At 39.6% G+C, this 19,060-nt stretch overlaps 1 protein-coding gene across 1 annotated transcript in view; it reads right to left on the bottom strand.

Moving 5' to 3' along the window:
- JMY (junction mediating and regulatory protein, p53 cofactor) overlaps window positions 1-18,021 on the bottom strand; it is a 66,560-nt gene extending 48,539 nt beyond the window's left edge. Inside the window, exons 1-2 of the mRNA XM_066569180.1 lie at window positions 17,177-18,021; window positions 332-505 (exon numbers count right to left, since the gene is read on the bottom strand). Of these exons, the coding sequence (XP_066425277.1) occupies window positions 332-505; window positions 17,177-18,016 (1,014 nt within the window). The 5' untranslated portion in view covers window positions 18,017-18,021. The remainder of the gene's footprint in view (window positions 1-331; window positions 506-17,176) is intronic.
- Between the last annotated feature and the right edge of the window lie 1,039 nt (window positions 18,022-19,060).

Raw genomic sequence — 19,060 nt, 5'->3', positions numbered from 1 at the left:
TCTTCTAGAATATACAATAGCATAAATACTGCACATCTCTTTGTATTTTATATATTACTCAATATTCCCAACCATAAAATTTTAAGTTTGACCTATTTAATTCAGCCATGCATTTGAAGGGTAAGACAGCAAGATAAACAGGTGGTGTTTAGCTACATATGTCAGACGTTCGCACTCATCAAAAACACTCATCTTAGTGAAGAGCCCAGAAAAACAGGGTCAGCATCGAGTGGAAAAATATCACTCCATAAACTGCATAACAGAACTAGTAAACAGGAACTAAAAAGCAGAACTTCCCAAATAATAAGTATCTCAGTTGCTTTTACCCTACCTTTATCTGCTGTCTTCTAAGCATCGCAAGTTCCCTCATATCTCGGAATGGTTGCAGTAAGTACTGGTAGAGCTCTGTGGTGGCTTCTGCAAGATTACTGTAGGCTTCATCTTCCATTTGGTACAGTTCAAGGAGCTCTACCATACTTTCTGTATTCTTATGTTTTTCCAGAAGCTGCAGAAAAAGTACAAGTTTTAATGAAAATATCAGAACATTGCTGATAAAAGTGAAAGCAATTAAAAAAACTTTTTTTTGGCCTATCCTTTTGTGTCATCTTCCCCTTCCCACAAAATCACCAGACAAATAAACAAAACAATCTTAGTCCCCAAAACACATCTTCAATTCAGCCAATTAAGTATGAGCACATCTCTAATAACCTTAACTGAGCAACACTCAGACTGATTTTTTAATTTCCAAAGATTTCTGGAAGGTAATGAATATGACCACAAAGAAAACAGAAAAAGCAACTTAGCATAACAATTTATAATGTAGTGTTCAGGTATGCTACTTCAGACACTTCCCACTTCTGGGTAACAGAGCAGGGGAAACTGAGTGATAGACAAGGAGATAGAAAGAGAAGTTGCATTTTCAACTTTCTAAATTTTTGAGAATTTTTGGTGTTTGGGTTTTGCGGTTTTTTGTCAGTCTGTTCTTTGGATACACACAGCCCCCATTTCATCAGTGTGGCCTCAGACAGAGAGCAACCCATATGAAACAAAACTTCCTAGAAAGTTCAATCACAAAACTTCAAATGTATGAACTTTTCATTCATTTTATTTTTACAATGGGAATTACCTAAGCATTCTAACCTTTAAAAAATACTTAGATGCTAATATAAAACGACTTTAATTCATATAAGAAAATACAACATCAAAGTCTGTCTGTTCTATCTTTTTGTTCTTATGAAGCAGAAAATTCACTTGTACAAACTAGCTATGATGTATGATTTTTTTTATTGTATATGCTCATTTTGCATCTATTTTGAGCATTTGCCTGAGCAGACTTCACATAGTGCTGGAAACCTTTCACCATGTCTAATAAAAAATGTTTACTTGTTTAATAAAAATTAATCTCATACAGACATGTGGAGTAGTTAATGTATTTACAAAGACAAGATTATCTGAAATTAATTTCCCTCTTATATAATTTTCTAAGTCAAAGTCTCTTGCCCTTTATATTATCATCTCAAAAGCATATATTCACAGTCCAAGTTTATTTAAACTTAGAGATTAGTAACACTGTGGTGTAAATACATCCTATTTTCTATCTGTTCATTGAAGCTGGCTGCGAAGCCATCCATGAAATCGCTCTCTATAGTGAACTGCGTTTCAGTTACCAGAATGGGTATGAAAAATGTCTTTCTTTGTAATGGAAAGTTTGTTTTAGAACATCTCTGTAGCTCTACCTTTGAAGCACTAAAGAAGGTTGGAGAGAGGGTGCAGAGCAGAATGCAGAGATGCTTGTAGCGGCTCTATTTATATGTTCACCATTAAAGTAACAGATTCCACAAGAAGACAGGAAAAGCTTTCACTTATTAAGGTTTAGCAGAGAAGAAAGGTCTGGGAAAGAGGATATAAAACACACGTGAGAATCCTCACAAAGAGGAAACTTCAGCACAAGGCAAACTGCTTTGTTACCTAAACCATTTCACACAGACAATTGCTCCTATCACAAAGTCATTGCCTATGCTCTTCTCCTCTTCCAGTAGCACACAGCATTTTGTAGCATTTGAGTTCTCACTGAGAACAAGCCTTTGGGCTTGCAGTCTGTAAGACTAACACTTTATTAACTTTCAGTTTTAGACACACATAACATAATCTGAAACTATAGAAACCCAGATACTCTTGGATTCATGCCTTAAGTCCGTATGAAATAGTCTTACACTATTCCAAATCACTATTTGTTTCAACCATCTAGTCTAAGAATGCACCATCTTCCTCAGCTCCACTTCACACCACTAGGGCCTAAAAGCAGAGTTGCCATATACCAGCTTTCTCCTACTTTTCCCGAGCACAACCAGAAACCCCTCTCTCAGTCCCAAAGCTATAATTAGACTTCCATCAAGCTACTAAATCTTTCTTCTCAAGCCATCCATTGCACAAAGGAGAAACTCTACCAGTACATGCCAGTTTCCTTTTAGTTGCTTAGGCTATTAGTATCTTACTATTAAATAAATTTACACGTCTGTTTCATTGTGAAACACTACTACTCCACTAGGATACAAATTCTAGAGGGCAACAAAAAATGACAATTCAAGAAAATAAGCTTCCATTCTTCATCCCTAAGGCAACGATGCAAGCAGAATCCTATTACTAATGAGGGCTTTCTGAATGAAAATGGTAACAAAATTTTGTCTATTCAGCAGTTCCAAAAAAACATGTAAGAAAAATTACTTAGAAACCAAAGAGTATAATCTTATTTGGTTTAATGCAAAGATCAATGAGCTATTCAATAGGGGTATTCTTCAATTCTTCAAAACAAATAGGAAAGTTATCAGCCTGAGAGTACTTGTTACATCCAGTCTTATTACACCCATCCATCTATTCACGCCCTATTTTCATGAGAAACACTAAGCTTGGACATAAAGCTTGAATACTGTGTTCAGCTTTGGAACCGTCATTACAAGAAAAGCACTAAGGTGCCTTTCATGGAACTGGCGAATTGTCTTGAGAATAAGTTTTACAAGATTAGCCTAAATAAATCAAAATATCGGACTCCTGATTAAAAATAGCTGCTCGTCCTATCAGCGACCAAGGAACCAGGAAGCAGAAAAACTATAGTGCCCTATTGCAATGTGTCCTTCCCCAAGAGAAGAGAGAGGGAGGGAAAGACCTACAAAAACCTAAATGGGATTTCTAGATACAGCACTTCTCAAAATGGTACAGTATCTTACTTAAAACCCACTTGAAGAGGTGTATTTAAGCAAATATCCAATCTTCCCCAAGAAGAGTAGATCAGCCTCTACTGAAGCTTCTACTATAGTTAGTTCATACAGTTCAGGAAAGTCACCTGAACTGTATAAACTAACTATAAAAGACAACTCTAAGTTTATTAAAAAAAGAGAAAAAAGACGGTGTAGCTATACAGCACTTGGAAATACCATTGCCAACCCTCTTCCCTCATCTTGCCTAATGCAAATGTAGAGCTTGTCTTACTGGTGACTGTTTTTTTTAATGATTTTTTTTTTTTCAGCTGTGTGGGGATCCATCTCTTCTTCCGTGCAACAAGTGACAGGACAAGAGGAAACAACCTCAAATTGTGCCAGGTTTAGATCAGATAGTAGAAGAATTTTTTCACAGAAAGAACTGTCAAGCACTGAAGCAGGCTATGCAGCGAAGTGGCTCAGTCATCAGCCCTGGGGGTATTTAAAGGATGCACAGATGTAGCTCTTAGGGGCATGGTTTAGTGGCGGGCTTGGCAGCTCTACATTAATGGTTGGACCTGATGATTTTAAAGGTCTTCTCTGACCTAAATGATTCTGTATAAGTGGTTTAAAGGAATACAGAACTATTCTCTCTCACATTTTGGAACTGGAGTGCGTACCAACCACCAAGGCTTCAACAGTCCGGGCTGGTATGAACAGAAGACCAATTAGCTTTGATTCTACTTTCATATGGAGGCTTTTAACCCTGATGAAGAGTCCAGGTGCTTCACTGCCACCAGTATGGAAGGGGCACTGACACAGGAAACAGATGGTGTAAAACTGGCTGCACAGAGCACCTCCCATTATAACGCAGTCTGATGGAGCTTTCCTGCTCCAGATCAAAGCAAGCTAAAGCCTTTTTTTTTAGCTGGCTGCTATCCAGATAGTATTCAGACAACTAGATACCTGGGATGCTGGGACTAGCACAGAATTAATGTCATAATGAAAACCACACCCTCCATAGACCCCACAGACAGTTTGATTCTGTATGCTGACATTTTCACACAGGCAGTACTAAATGAGTACCTAGCCAAGTGTCTAGACCAACCCAGAATATTAAAGCCAGGCAGTTTTCAAGGTGTTGGCATAAAACACACTGACAATTTTTGTGGCATGTTTTATGCCCCAGTGAAGACTAGTTCTCAGCACAGACATTCAGTGTTACTGCTCATTTACTTCAACAGTCTCAGTATGAATTTTTGGCTTTCACAGTTTTTTTAATTACATTATTTAAAGAAGTGGGTGGAGGAGAGCAGAGTAACATCCTGTACAGGCCTGACTAGCTCTATACCCATTGAATGCTGCATTTATTTTAAGAATCATGTTTCACAGATGTTACATTGTTCACAACTAAATGAATCCATATATTTTAGGCAACTATTATGCAGATACACTCTAACCAGCAGAAAACACTTTTTTTTTTTAATTTAACAGTACATATATTTGAACTATATAACAAAGATTTTTTCTGTATTTTTTTATTTTGTTCAAAAAGCTTTAAAAGCATTACAACAGACAGTGTAATTATGTGCAGGTTAACCTCAACTGGGTGCATAATCCAAAGTTTAATTTGATCATAGAAGAGTCAAGTCTTACATTTCCTTTGCTAATACTCCCAAAACTTTCCTCCCTGTTACTTCTATTTTTTGGTGTATTTTATAAAAACATTGCAATATGACACATAAGCATTTTTAGATGAAATCAGTCATAAAGATATTTTTTCAGTATCTTCTTAAATTCCTTCATACTTCAGAAGTAACTACAGAACACCCTATTTTTCTATTAATTTAGGCTGTCAGAAGCCAGACAGTATTACCTGCCATTTCCAAGAAGAGTTCTAAAGATTCAAATTGAAGCATATTCAGTTTCACAGGCAGAACCATAGATAGCTGGTGTCAGAGAGGTACAGTACTGCAGATAAGAGTCATTTTAGATACTCCATCCTTTGTCCAGAGAACAGCATTCCTAGGAGTAAAATACTCAAGCCTCCTGATGATGCACTGGCAATAGTCCGCAACGACGTTCAGACAATGAGTTATAAAGAAGTAAAGCTAGAGAATACATAAAATCTGTATGCAAAATTCTAGCAACTGGACTTAGAAGGCAACTTTTTTTTTTGCCTAGCACATGTTTAGAACTGTTTCTCTTTAACCAAACAAAAGAAATTGTTGTTAAAAGCAAATATACTCCTATGTGTCCTGACAATAAGCAGAAGACTCAATTACATGAAATCTTTACTACAGGCAAACTACTTTTCTCACTCTTACATAAAACATGTGGTCCTGTACTTAAATGTCACCCATCACAGTTAAGAGATTAAGACTTGCCAGGATATCCAGCTGTTTGCATGATTGCATTGCCATCAATAATCCTTACCTTTGTGGTAAAAAAAATCAGCTGCATTACTATAGCAGTAACAGACCAAAGCCAGACTCTCCCACACAGATCTAAAGTACATTTTACTGCTAGGGCAGAAATCATCTAAGAGAACACAAAATCTAGATAGAGAGGGAGGATGTCATAAATAAATTAGTTAATACTGACTAGCATGGGAAGTGCTGGATCCAGCACTACATCTGTCTAGCCTTCTAAGATTTAAAAAAGATAAAAACAAGTGACTTCTATAGTAACTTATTTGGAAACAACACAGCAACTGACCACCTACTGAGTGCACAAAAATTGTCCATTTTTTTTTTCAAAAAGGCTTCTGAAGACAGAGAATTGAAGTGTATGCTAATGCACTGCCAAGGTTATTGCCTGGATTTGGGTAGTTTTTAAAATGGCTGTTTAAAGAAGAGCTGAGCTAATTCAACTAATTAAACTAAAAGCACAGATAAAACATACATAGCAAACAAGTTCAAAGTCCACATGTGTTCAAAAAACAGAACAGCAAACAAGAAAACCCAACAAAGATATTGGAAAGCAAAACACGGGGTGTTTAAAGCACAAGAAATAAGGAATACTTGCCTAAGATGTGTCATCTAGGCCTGTTAAGAGCTACTAATACAAAACGAACCACATCATTACCACATCATCACTTAAAACAGTCCTTTATCTGTACACAGTAAGCCTAGGACCCCAGTACATGTGTGTAGAGGTGTTCCAGGTGGATGGAAAAGGTTTTGTACTGGGAGACTACAGAAGTGGCATCTGTGAGAAGATGCCAGAAGCATCCTCCATGTCCAACAGAGCTAAAGCCAGTGAGCTCCAAGATGGACCCATCAATGGCCAAGGCCAAATCCATCAGCAACCACACTAGCACCATAGTAGGGATTATGCATTTAAGATGAGGAAAGAGTGCTGGCACAACAACTGCAGCACAAGAGAGGAGCAAGAACAGGTGAGAGGAATAACTTTGCACATATTAAGGTCAGTGAAGAAGAATCTGGGGGAGGTTCTCCAAGCACCTGTGTAGAGATATCCTTGCAGCCTGTGGAAGACCCCTCCACTGGAACAGATGGACAGCCCCTGAAGTAATTTCACAGAGAGCCCACGCTGGAGCAGGCTCCTGACAAACCTGTGGCCCCATGGACAAGGGAGCCCACGCTGGAGAAGTTTTCTGATAGGACTCCTATGATCTCATGGAGGACACTGGAGCACTTGGTTCCCCCCAAGGACTTCACCCAATGAGATGCACTTACACTGCCAGAAATCCATGGAGGTCTGTCTCCTGTGGGTGAGTCCCTATGTTAGAGCAGGGGAAAAACATGAAGAGGAAGGAGTGGTAAAGAAAACACATCATGAACTGACTACAACCCTCCTTCCCTATCCTCCTATGGTATCCAGGGAGAGGAGGTAGAGAAATCAGTAGGGAAGTTAAGCCCAAGGTGAAGGGAGGGGTGGTGTGAAGATGCTTTATGACTTGGTTTTATTTTTCACTATCAAAATTTGATCTATCAGCAATAGATTAAATTAATTTCCCCAAGCTGATTCTGTTTTGCCTGTGACAGTAATTGGTGAGTGATTTCTTCTTATCCTTATCTCAACCCATGAGCCACATCATATTCTCACCCTACCCAGCTGAGGAGGGGAGTCATAGAGTGGCTCTGGTGGCCACCTGATGTACAACAGCGACCCAGTGCAAGAGCACACCCCAGGAGTTTATGACCAGCACAGATTGCTTGGCCACTTTTCACTCCTATCAGTGACTCTCCCTTATACACAGGTTACAGCTCCTGCACAGTAACAATTACCTTTGTCTAGCTCTTTTACACTGCCTACCAAAACGCACCTCATTTCAACATACTACCCGTAATACAACTCCACACATAAAGAAAAGAGCTGAACTGAGTAAGAAAAACTGAAGCAGTATTTTAAAGCAGCCAAGTGAGCCAAAACATTACTTCCATGTATGCATCATTACTGAACAATGCAACTTCTCTCCTCCCACATGGAATTCTAAATAGAAATCTCAGCAGAACTGTATGTACATATATATAACTTGTTGGAAAATCACAAGGCTCAGGCATAAAGCTCTCAGCTCTGACAACAATGTATGGCAAACGAGATCTCTTCTGAAAGCTCAAAAGGGAAATGTCAACAACTAAAAACTATGCATCTTCTCTGTAAACAAGACAAACATGTAATACCACATGGGATGCTTTTTTAAGCTGGTACTAGTCTGCTCACCTTACCTTACTGTGTGATGTGGCTGTACAACTCCTTAGTCAGACTGCCATGTCAAATGAGTGTCTATAACTACGAGGTATTAGTTTGAATTCAGTATATTACTTGGATAGCCATAGATGAGCTACAGAAATCATAGCAAAGAAGGGCTAGCTGCATGGGAGCAGTCATGGTACAGGAGTGGTAGGTTTTCCTTTTCCTGTTAGTAACACCGAAATAGGTATTTACATTGTAACACAATTTCATTAATGAAATAGATCTGTTTAGATCTGTATTTCAGAGTTATTATGGTATTTTGGGACTCCTTTCCTTTGAAAAGGGGCAAAATAATTAAAAGATAAAGTCACTAATGAATCACTGGTTGGTTGGAACATGGTAACTCTGAACAAAAAGACTTCTAGGCAACACCTCACCCTGAAGGCTTGGCAAAGAACTTACTTTACACATATCCTAATGAGTTCTAAGTAATTTTTTTTTTTATGCAGGTCAGAAGACTGAGAACAGACATTACATAAGTGTTCAGGTTGTGCCATAAAATACTTTAACTTTTGGTCCACAGACTGTCTTCTTCTATCCTTCTGAACTATGCTGTTAGTCAGGACAATATACTCAAGAGCATCAAAACTGACAGTTATCTAAACAAACTAATTTTACATGAAACAAATACATTTAGTTAGCAGGTATTATAGTGCTAGTCTTAAAACCTTTCACATAACATTTGCCATGTCAGGACACAGGCCTAGTCAAATACTCACCTGCCATAAAGAGCAAATGTTCTTTTATGAAAATAAAGAAGAACATTTGATGGGAAGAAAAAAAAGAGGTACAATTAATTTCACAGTGAAGTCAGCTCATGGGAATTAGATCAGCAGCACTGAATTAGTAGTATTAGCAGTTTTACAGTGCATTTGGCATGGTAGCGAATAATTCTCAAATGTCTGATAAGTCTACTGTTAGACTTATATAGACTGTTCTAAAAATCTATTTCAAAGCAGGAAAAGATTTACGACAATACCAGATTCTAAGTACTTGTGAGGGTGAATTTATTTTTTAAAGCTGACCCAATAGCTTGCACCCATTGAGAGAAGATTCCTCTTCCCATCTCCTCTTGCCTCCTTCCCAGTCTACTCCAGTTCCATGTTCCTTCTGCTCTCAGGTGCTCGCTTCTCCACTTCACTGTCTTTAGTATTTCTCAGATCCTTCAACAAACTAACTCAGCATCTGGCAAAAAACTACTTTGTGGTCTCTCTAGGAGTAATTTACTGAGGTTTATTGAGTTGAATCAGCATACTGAAAGGACAGAGAAGAAAAACAGGAAGGAACACAAAGCTGACATGGGGGAGGACAGAAAGCGATAGCATCCCCCCCTGTCAACACTAGCAAGATGATGATCCAGTTCTTCAGCTCCCTTCAACAACACAGATGATGAACCACCTTTAAGCCTGGGTGACAGCTGAGAAGTAACTCAAACAGCCCTCTGTGAATTCTTTCAATGCTGGTAGAGCTCAGCCTCTATGGCACCTTATACTACAGTGCAATCATGGAAAGGCAGGCCTAAGGAAACAGCATTTTGCATCACTAAGTGCAATTTTTAAAGCTTCCAAGCTGAAATAATAGGGATTTTACTTAAAAATTGAACACATCCAAAAAAAAGCCCAGTAGAAACAACATATTTACAGTCCACTATTAAGAACAAAAGGCTAAATAAGATATGAAGAAAATCCTTAGATCCCATATCATGCATATTTTTCCTCCTACCTTAACAGCAAATACAGTAAATTACAAGCTACTAAATCACTTTCATACCAGAACAGTATTTCAGGCAAAAGCAACTTCTATTAGCACCAGGGGAACACAGACTTGTATTCTGTGGTGCTAATTGTTTGAATTGGTTTTATTCCTGTTCTTAGGGGGAAATGAATGGGAGAGGATACTCAGTTTAAATGTTTAAGGGAAATAAAATCCATGTGTGATAAAGCAGCATGATAAAACACATTTGAAATTATACATACCATTTACCTACTCATTCAACTCCTCCAGAAGACCTCCAATATTGCAAGTAGTTTGTGATTTTTTAACCTCCTCCCATATATGAATTATATTACTCTGAAGTGACAAAATGCTACAATTTAAAATTTTGACATTTGATAATGAACAAGTAACACATTACTGAAGGCTAAAGAATTTGGAACCTGAAGTCACAGGGCTATTTACACTGTAGAACAATTACAAACTTAGAAACTTCTAGAACTAATCTACAGATTTTCCCCCTCAAAACTTTCACAACTTAATTAATACATTCAGATCTTTATCATTTCTTCTTTTTCTTCTTCATTTTCTTAATATTTCGTTTCAAGAGATATAAAACACAGTGCTTTTTAAAGTTCAGGTTTCCTTTAAAAAAAAAGCAAGCCCTAATCAAAATTAGTTGTATTTTAAGCATAGGGTCGAACTAGAAAACACAGTAAGGTTCCTCCTAACATAATAATCTATGATTCTAAATTATTGAAAATTTTTTACAACAACCTTTCCCTAAAGTAGGTCAAACAAATCATGATGCAGTACTGTTATGTGAAAAGTTGTGCTACTATTAATTTTAGATGACCCACATAAATCATCTAAAAGTCACCACAAACAAATGCTAATTGATTATTTAAATAACATTTTTCAGAGAAAAAAAAAACCCAAACTCATCCAGTTCCCTCACACTAATATCACAGCATTATTCCAAAAATTCAGAACCAATTGCCACTAATACATTTTGGAAAGTATTGTAACAGTATATAAATACATAAAACAATCCAAATTTTTAATTAAGAAATCAGAAGTACTCAAGGTCCTTTAAAAAAAATTTCAATGTCTGCTGAATGACTGGAAGTGTTTTCTAAGACCTTTCCAGAAGCAAATCCTTAACAAAAAAAAGTCCACCAAGTGTTCAAATTTCTCTGAATGGGTAATGTTTGTCATTAGTAATCAAAAAGACTCACAGACATACATCTGATATTCCTACAAAAATACCACACCCGGAAAAGAATAGATAGAAAAGAAACTCAGACATAGGGTCTTACCACTGAAAGGTTTTGAATTGAAAGCAGTATCTGCCCAAGGTTTTGTAACTGGTGAGTGGTGTCATGAGGATATATCACTCATGTTCTATTTACATCTACAATGAATGGCTGCAGATGATCATGTCCAAAGCCTGGCTTGCCAGGGAAGCTCTCTTCTCATATATACATATATATATTGACTAACTCACTGATGCTCTGTATCCCTAGAATATCATTTTCCATCTCTTCCTGTCCTAGCTTCCCTCTCTCTCTCCCATATTTCTAATGACTAGGTTTTCATCTCTTGCAAAAATAGTTTGGCAGATATATCTTTAGCTGGACTGAGCCCTAAATTCTGCAGAAGTCCTCTCCAGTAACAGCAATATCCTGGTGCATTGCAATGCTATGTTTCTAATAATATTAAAAAATAAATGTAAAAGCACAGCCTCAAAACCAAAAAATGCAGTAATTTCCAAAAATCTCTGCTTCACAAAGCCTTCTTTAGGTTTGTGGTAGCAATATTTACATATGTAAAGCACAACCGTCCCTGACTATTTGTAAACAGTGCCTTGTCATGTTACAGAAACATAAAAAGATTAAACTATGACGGTGAATCTGCTTTCAAATTCAACACCTGCCTGGGTAAAAATACTAGGCCAGCCAGAAAAGGAGAGAAAAAAAATGTTGCTGGTTTAAGAAAGCAGTTTTAAACAGCATTTACTTGAAGGGAGGGCATTCAATTGAAGACGAAGAAAATAATGGTAGGAAAAAATGAGAAAAAATACACAAGACAAAGGTAAGCACGAAGAAAGTACAACCCAATATAATCTCTAAAGGCTAAGAAATGAAGGAAGTTGTGAATACTGAGTAGCACAGTGGAGTACAGAACATATATTACACAGGTTGTTTGCACCTTTTCAAAATATTCTGTCATATGAAAATGCTTCAAATAGGTACCAACAATTTTAAACAAAAAACAGAGGAAAATTTATATCTAGGGAAACCAGGGGAATATCAAATTAAATGGTCTCAGCATCAGAGTACTCCCCCAAGTAATAGACATAAATGGTTCCCCAATCCCACTTTAGGCAGTTAAAAAGACCACACACTGCATTTCTTTTTTTTTTTTTTTTCCTTTTTTTTCTCTTCCAGGTATTTGGATAAGGAAATTGATTACTAGACTTGCAAGCTGCTGTCTTCAGGTCTAAAAATAAGGACCAGGTTTACTAATACCGCTATATTGTACAGAATGCACCTCTACTTTTCATCTAGGATTTAAATTCTGTCAAGAATGATCTAATTTTTTAAGTCAAAGCCCTTTTCTTTGTGTACATATAAGTTTCCCATGTTTTGAAGAAAAGTACATTGTTTCAACCACTCTGACTTTCAGGTACAGCTGCAGTACTCATTGTCACCTTGCTCTAGCAAGCGCCCAAGACCAGACGGAGTATTAATACCGTGTAGGTGTCTCCAAAGGGCTTGGAGGCTACCTGCCTGTTCTACAGTTTACCCTACAGCTGCTGACATATTTTGGTCAGTACTAACTTACAGTACTAGTTCAGCACTTAAACAGCTTATTTACAATGGATTTATAATCCAAACAGTGTTAGTGGAAACAAGCGTTAACTCTACAAATAATAAACACAGAAAAAAGCATTCCAGCAAAACTAGCTTGGACTTCCCAAATGCCCAGCATTAGCCTTAACTGTGCTTTCCTCATATCAATAGGAAAAAAAATCCCCAGTATCTTATTTTAATCTTCTGTGCTCCCAATGTTAAATTCAAGCCTGTGTTCTGTTCCCTCCTGAAACACCTTATGTGTCTTCTAAACCTAACTACTGCAGTTCATATACAATATTAAGTTATTCTTTCTTCTTGCATAGAAAGATGTTACATTGGTTTTGATGGAAACACTATTGTTGCTAACATTTTTTCCACGTTACTGGAACATGGAATACTTTTTTGTCATGTTTTATATTTACTTTTGCATTACCTTTGATTCTGATGTTGAAACTCTCTTTAAATCTTATTGTTTCTAGATGCAGATCACTGAACAGCAACCAGTCACCTCACTTTTGGAAAACTTCCACTTTTGTTATAGTGCCCCACTACCTACCATATAAACATTTATTTTAGAACTGAATGCATACAGCTAAAAACAATGAAATGAAATTCTTCTAGTTACTGAGACTAGTAGACTACTGAATATTATTGATTACTAAAATATTAGAACAGCTTCAACAAAACAAAATGTTATTGGACAATATATACCTTTTTTGATATAAACAGAAATGAGTGACAATATGGAAGAAGTACATGTTGATAAGTCACAAATGTAAAATTCCATGATATATATCTGAACCAATTCCTTCTCACTTTGCCTAATTTCACAAGCATATTTCATTCATTCAGAACAAAAAAACTTGCCTACTAAACACACAAAAGTAATTTAAAAAAAAATCTGATTATGAAGGAAATGAAGTGACCATATAACTTTCCATCAAAAAATGCTACATTTTCCTCTCATATGAGTTGTTACTGTAACAAAATAGATTTATTTTTCCTTAGCCTTTCTAGTTCTTTGAATCAAAAGAAAATTAAACCAAGCAGAATTCTTCTCATGCTTAGCAAATATATCACTATACAGGAGATGGAGATTATAAATAGCAGAAGGTCCTCACTTTCATGGCAGTCTAAAGTCAGCCACTGAAGAGAAGATGCTTTCAGAATTACTTCAGAATTTAATCAGGCACTTACAAGTGTTTGAACTTTCATATTAAAAAAAAAACTTAAAAGAAGACATACAGTGTGGGGATACAAAAGAGTCTTTGTCTACCTGCAAGCACTGGAATTCATAGATTTTATAAAGCAAAAATAAAACCAAAGCAAGGTTCTGACTAGTTTTATACCTGGCACTCAAGATCCTGTAGACTATCATCCAATAAATTTCACGCAACCATGGCTGTAGACCAAATTTTGAGCTGTATGGAACAGGAACATTCCCAGAAGCTGATATTTCAAAGATGCTGAAGTAGACATGTAACATACAGATAGATTTCCCAAACAGTCAACCTGTTATGCAAGAGCACACAATGAAATATGTTTGGGGCATGACTAAGCCACCCATCCCTCCTAATCACAGTTTACACTAACATCATTTTTTATTCAGAAAAACATGACTACCTTCAGCCTTTTGAAAACACAGAATGGACAAAGAGATACAGCACCATTACCAATATTACTAAACTCACAGAAATTTACAAATATCTACACTTAATCTAGAAAAACTCTTCTCTGTGTAGGAAGAACATAAACAGGCAACTGGCAGGACCAAGAGTACAGTGACAAACTTTTTCTGCCTTTCTGACACAAAGTATAGTATTTTGGAAATACTGTCCAGGAAGCTGGAATCCCAAAAAAGGATTCAATGGTATACTCTCTGTTGAAATAATATCTTTTTATCTTTTAACTGAGTACCTGAAGGTTTTTTTCAACAGGTATAAACTTAATGAACAAGTTTTTACTTTAAAAAAATTCCTTAACTATTTCAAAATTATTAAGTTTTATTTGAAAAAAAATAAAAGATGTGTTATTTCAAAAGTACAAATCAGGCAGAAGAAATTAATCCCAGGTCACATAGTTCCTCTACAACTATTGTACTTACTCATCTTGGATCTGCTTCTACTTGTAACATTCTTATGGTTTATTAAAGGCCTAAAATTTGAACTGAGGTAAAAATTACTATTACAAAAAGCAGTGATTACTAACTGCTGTGAAAATAAACTGACTTGTATGTTATTTATGGAAAGCAATGACTGTCCAAGCAGGAGATGCTAAAACAATGAACATGAGGTTTGCTTGCTCACTTAAGAATACAAATAAAGAGAAACTGCAAGCATTTCTCAAGCATTTCTCAAGTCTAACTGCACAGAGAAATTTGTCCTAGAAAATATAAGAGATATATTAAATAACTATAAACTACAAAGGCACATTTTACAATGCTAAGTCAAGGTCTTGGGAGTTGCACAATTTTACATTAATGAAGACCCTTCACATTTCCTCCTAGATACCATTCTGGTTACCAATGCTTCTCAATCACTTCCTCTTTTCCCAAAAAATTCTTGTAAGAATTTGAAAAATTGTTTAAAATTCCTTGGATCCAACATTCCTGCTATCAGCAGACAGAATTCCAGCACAGATGGAAAGGTAAAATGTGAGATAACCTACTGAATGCGTGTTTTTTCTTTAAAGTACATAAATCTTTACTTCAAAAATACCAAGCAGTGCCCATCATCCACTGCTTCATTTGCTTAGAATTGCAATGACAAGGAGCATCAGTATTTGCTTAAAAAAAGACATTTCCTGTAGACCAAGTAAACCCCTAACAGGTAAGGAAAAGAGAAACCTGAGAGCCAAGAGGGTAAGAGCAGGTCATTCCACTGTTTCTTTTCTTAAACATGAACTACCCTTAATTAAAGAAGGATCGACTTACACAACTGACAGAAGTACAGCTGTATTGACTTTAGGTACACTACCAGCCTGATTATCATGGGAAAGGAGGGTTGTACAGTAGTCAAATACATACACAGGCTCTGCCATTTTACCTGCACCAAGTTCAGAACATTAACACAGAATAAAATTATGTAGCTTAGAGAACCAATTTATTTTTGCCAGTAGTACTGGCAAAATAGAAATTGAGATTCCCCAAGAAACAAGTAGCTCTTGCTCAGTAATTCTTAACTAGTATTTCCTCAAAAACACCACATCCCTCGAGTTAGGTATCCAGTTCCCAAATTCCACGTGTTTAACACGAACTTCTCTATCCTGCACAGCTCCTTGTAAAAACTGCTGAATTGAAGACTAAATCCAATTTAAGCATACACTCCCAAGCAATCACACAGTTTAAAAAACCACTGAAAGACAATATGTTTTCACAGTCTGTGAACTAAAACTACTGCTGAATTTTATCAAACTGATTTTTCTATGCTGAATTTTACCCAAAAAATTACCAATTGTAGACCATATAGCAAGATTTAATTCAGTCCTTTAAACAGACATAAAAAAAAATCAAAATTATATACCCTAACACAACAGTTTGGAACTAAACTACCTGGCAATGCTATACTTGGATGTTCTTACTGTGATTACATCATGGATACTACAATTTTCTCATACTCTGTAACTCCCGTCACAAAGGAAAAGCTTGGCATGAATTCTATAGACTCAAAACTATGCCATCAGAGAGCAAGAGGATATACTCACACTCCATCAAGGAAAAAAAAATCACCACCACACATTTTGCAAAAGAATATTGGCAGGATATACGTGGGTAGCTGAAGCAGCCAAACTTGACCTATATCCACAACAGAATGAAGATGATGTTTGTAAAAATAAAGCACAGTGTAACCTGACTCATACTCATAATCACACCTTGATAGATCCGTGTATATTCTGGACCAAGGCCACAAAACACACAAAAACGAGTGTAAAAGTCTCATTTTATACCTGTGAAATCTGGGTCCTCATACAACATAGTCCATGAAGACCGATAAAGTAAAAATTCTCATACCCTGATGCTAGAAGTTAGTTAGACGGGCATCCTCAACTACTCTGTCTAGAACAGTATATAGTTTAAGAAAGACACGAAGTGTCCTGAAACACCCAAGTCTTGACAAACAATACCAATGGCAACACAGTAAATGCCCACTAGGACCAGACAGTTTGCTTTTTTCTTTAAATTCCAACTCTAGGAACTTCTCACCTGAACAAAAGTTGTACTTACTCCTTACTCCACTGGAGAACATAATCTTGCTATATAAATACCAGATTCAGCACCACTGTATGAACCTGGAATTTTCTGGTCTTAAATGCCTAAACTGTAGTATCAAAATAAACACCACATGTTGCTGCTCTCATTTAACAGAAAAAAATTCAGCCCCCGACACATCCTGGTGCAAGGCAACGCAAAAGCAAAAATATGGGAGCAAGACCTTGCCAAATCCATCGGATATTTATTTACAAACATCCACATCTGATTGCACGGAAAAAAGTACTGAGCCACACACACTCCGATGAGTAGGGAAATCTGCACCTCCTTAAATCCTGACCCTAGGGACGTTGGAAAGGTTAAGCCCCATTTTTCTCACTAAGGAACAAGACAACAAGAACAAAAACGACTAAAAAAGATGGCACAGATGAAACTAAATGCGAGACTAAAGTGGGAGCATCTGGACCACGCAGTAGCCTCACCTCTTGAATACGCCTGCGGGCCCTCTGGAGCACCTCCTCGTACCCCTTCTGTCGCAGCTCACTCAGACTCTCGTAATACTCTTCGGGGTCGTCGGTCTCGGTGAAGAGCACCTGCGAAAGGATCTTCCAGCCACAGGTATCTAAGCTGTGAATCAAGTAAACTTGCAGCTTGTAGCAGAGAGCGTCCATCTCCTGCTCGGATAGTTCCGGTGCTCCAAACAGCACCGTCCACATGCCCGAGGGCTCCTCGGGGAAGGCAGGCAGGTAGGGCTCCAGCTCCGAGTTCACCGAGCACAGCTGCTGGTGCACGGCCCGCAAGTCTTGGAAGGAGAACAGGCCGGCCCAGCTGCACTCCTCCCCCGCCGGCTCCGCGTCGGGAGCGCTCAACTCGCTCGCCCGAGGCGGCGAGGGCGGCAGCGACAGCGCGGCGGCCACGTCCTCCTTCCCCAGCTCCAGCACTTCGATCTCCTCGGCGGCACCTGCCGCCTCCGGGCCGCGCTGCGGCCTCCGCGCCGGGCTGCCCTTGGGGCGCAGCGGGCTTTTGGGTAGCGCCTCGGCCCGGGCATGGGCGCAGCCCCGGGGCGGCCCCGCGTCCCTGCGCACCGCGGGGCCGGCAGCCTTGGGGACGGCTCCGGTCTCGGGGCCGCCGCGGCGCAGCTCACGGGAGCCGCTGCGCTGGCGCTGCGCCGTGCGGTTGTGGCAGGTGATGGCGAACTTGCCCTCGATCTCGTTCCAGGCCACGATGAAGGCGAACTTGTGCTTCTCCCGCTCCTGGAAGGCGTGCGGCCTGACGGCCACCCAGTCGGCCTCCAGCGTCTCCTCCAAGGCGAAGGCGGACATGGCGCTGCGCGACTCCGCACACGGGCACACACCGCCCACCCTCCGCGCTCCCGTCCCGTCAGCTGCTCCGCAGCCCCGCACCGCCTTACCGCCCACCACCAGCCATCTTAGCGGCCGGGGTACAAGGGGGAGGGTGCGCTGCTTCCCCACCGGAGCGACGAGGGAGGAAGGGCGGACGGGAATCGCCTCCTCCGCTCCCCGCGCGGGTCCCGCCGGTCACCAACGCGGACAATGCGCGGCGCCCCCGCGCAAGCACCGCGCGCGCGTCACGTGGGGCGGGATCTGTTTACAAGCGGCGGCGCTGCGGCAACTCCGCGCTGGCCCCGCCCCCCGCGCGGCCTGCGGCAGCCCCGCCCTCCACAACGCCTTCCCCCATTGGCGGAGAGGGGCGGGCGGAGCCTCGCGCCCCGGCCGCGCCGCGGAGCCGCCACGCTCGCTCTACCTCGGTGGGCGTGGTAGGGCGACGCTCCGCCCCTTCGCTCGGAGCCCCAACGCGGCTGCTCGGTCGCCCTCGCGCTGCGCCGTGCGGAGGGGCCGCTAGGGGGCGGTGCGGCGGGGGGGGGGGGTTGGGAGAGGGAGGTGGCGGCGGGCGGGAATGGTTCGGTGGCAGTTGTGTGCGTTATTTCTGACTGGCGATTGAAGCAAAATACTTAAAAGATCAGCTGTCGGGAGCGCCTAGCGGCACAGCCGTGCAACAGGAGCTTGCACTCCTCTTTAGTCTGCAATAGAGTGCAGCTCCTGTGAGGAATCCTGGCGACAAGGGCATGTTCCGAAATAGCTGTATTGAGGCAGTTGCATACTTTATAACTGAAGGAAACTGCACTGAGACCTGGCCTTTTGTGCTCACACCTTGGGAATTTTCAGTGTCTGTAGTGCTTTCCCAGGTTGCCAATTTTATTGCAAAACACGTAGGTTTCAGTGCGGTTGGACAGACAATTCTCACAAGCTTGTCTTGAAAGGAATGATTCTAAGCTCAAGGGAAGCTCTTTCCTGGTGCCCTTAAGGATATCCCATTTATCCTTACGTACAAGTGAACAAAAATAC

This window comes from Molothrus aeneus, chromosome Z (genome assembly GCF_037042795.1).
Source record: "Molothrus aeneus isolate 106 chromosome Z, BPBGC_Maene_1.0, whole genome shotgun sequence".
Taxonomy (NCBI): domain Eukaryota; kingdom Metazoa; phylum Chordata; class Aves; order Passeriformes; family Icteridae; genus Molothrus; species Molothrus aeneus.
The sequence above is the reverse complement of the archived record's forward strand: the minus strand, read 5'-3'. Positions and strand labels throughout refer to the sequence as shown.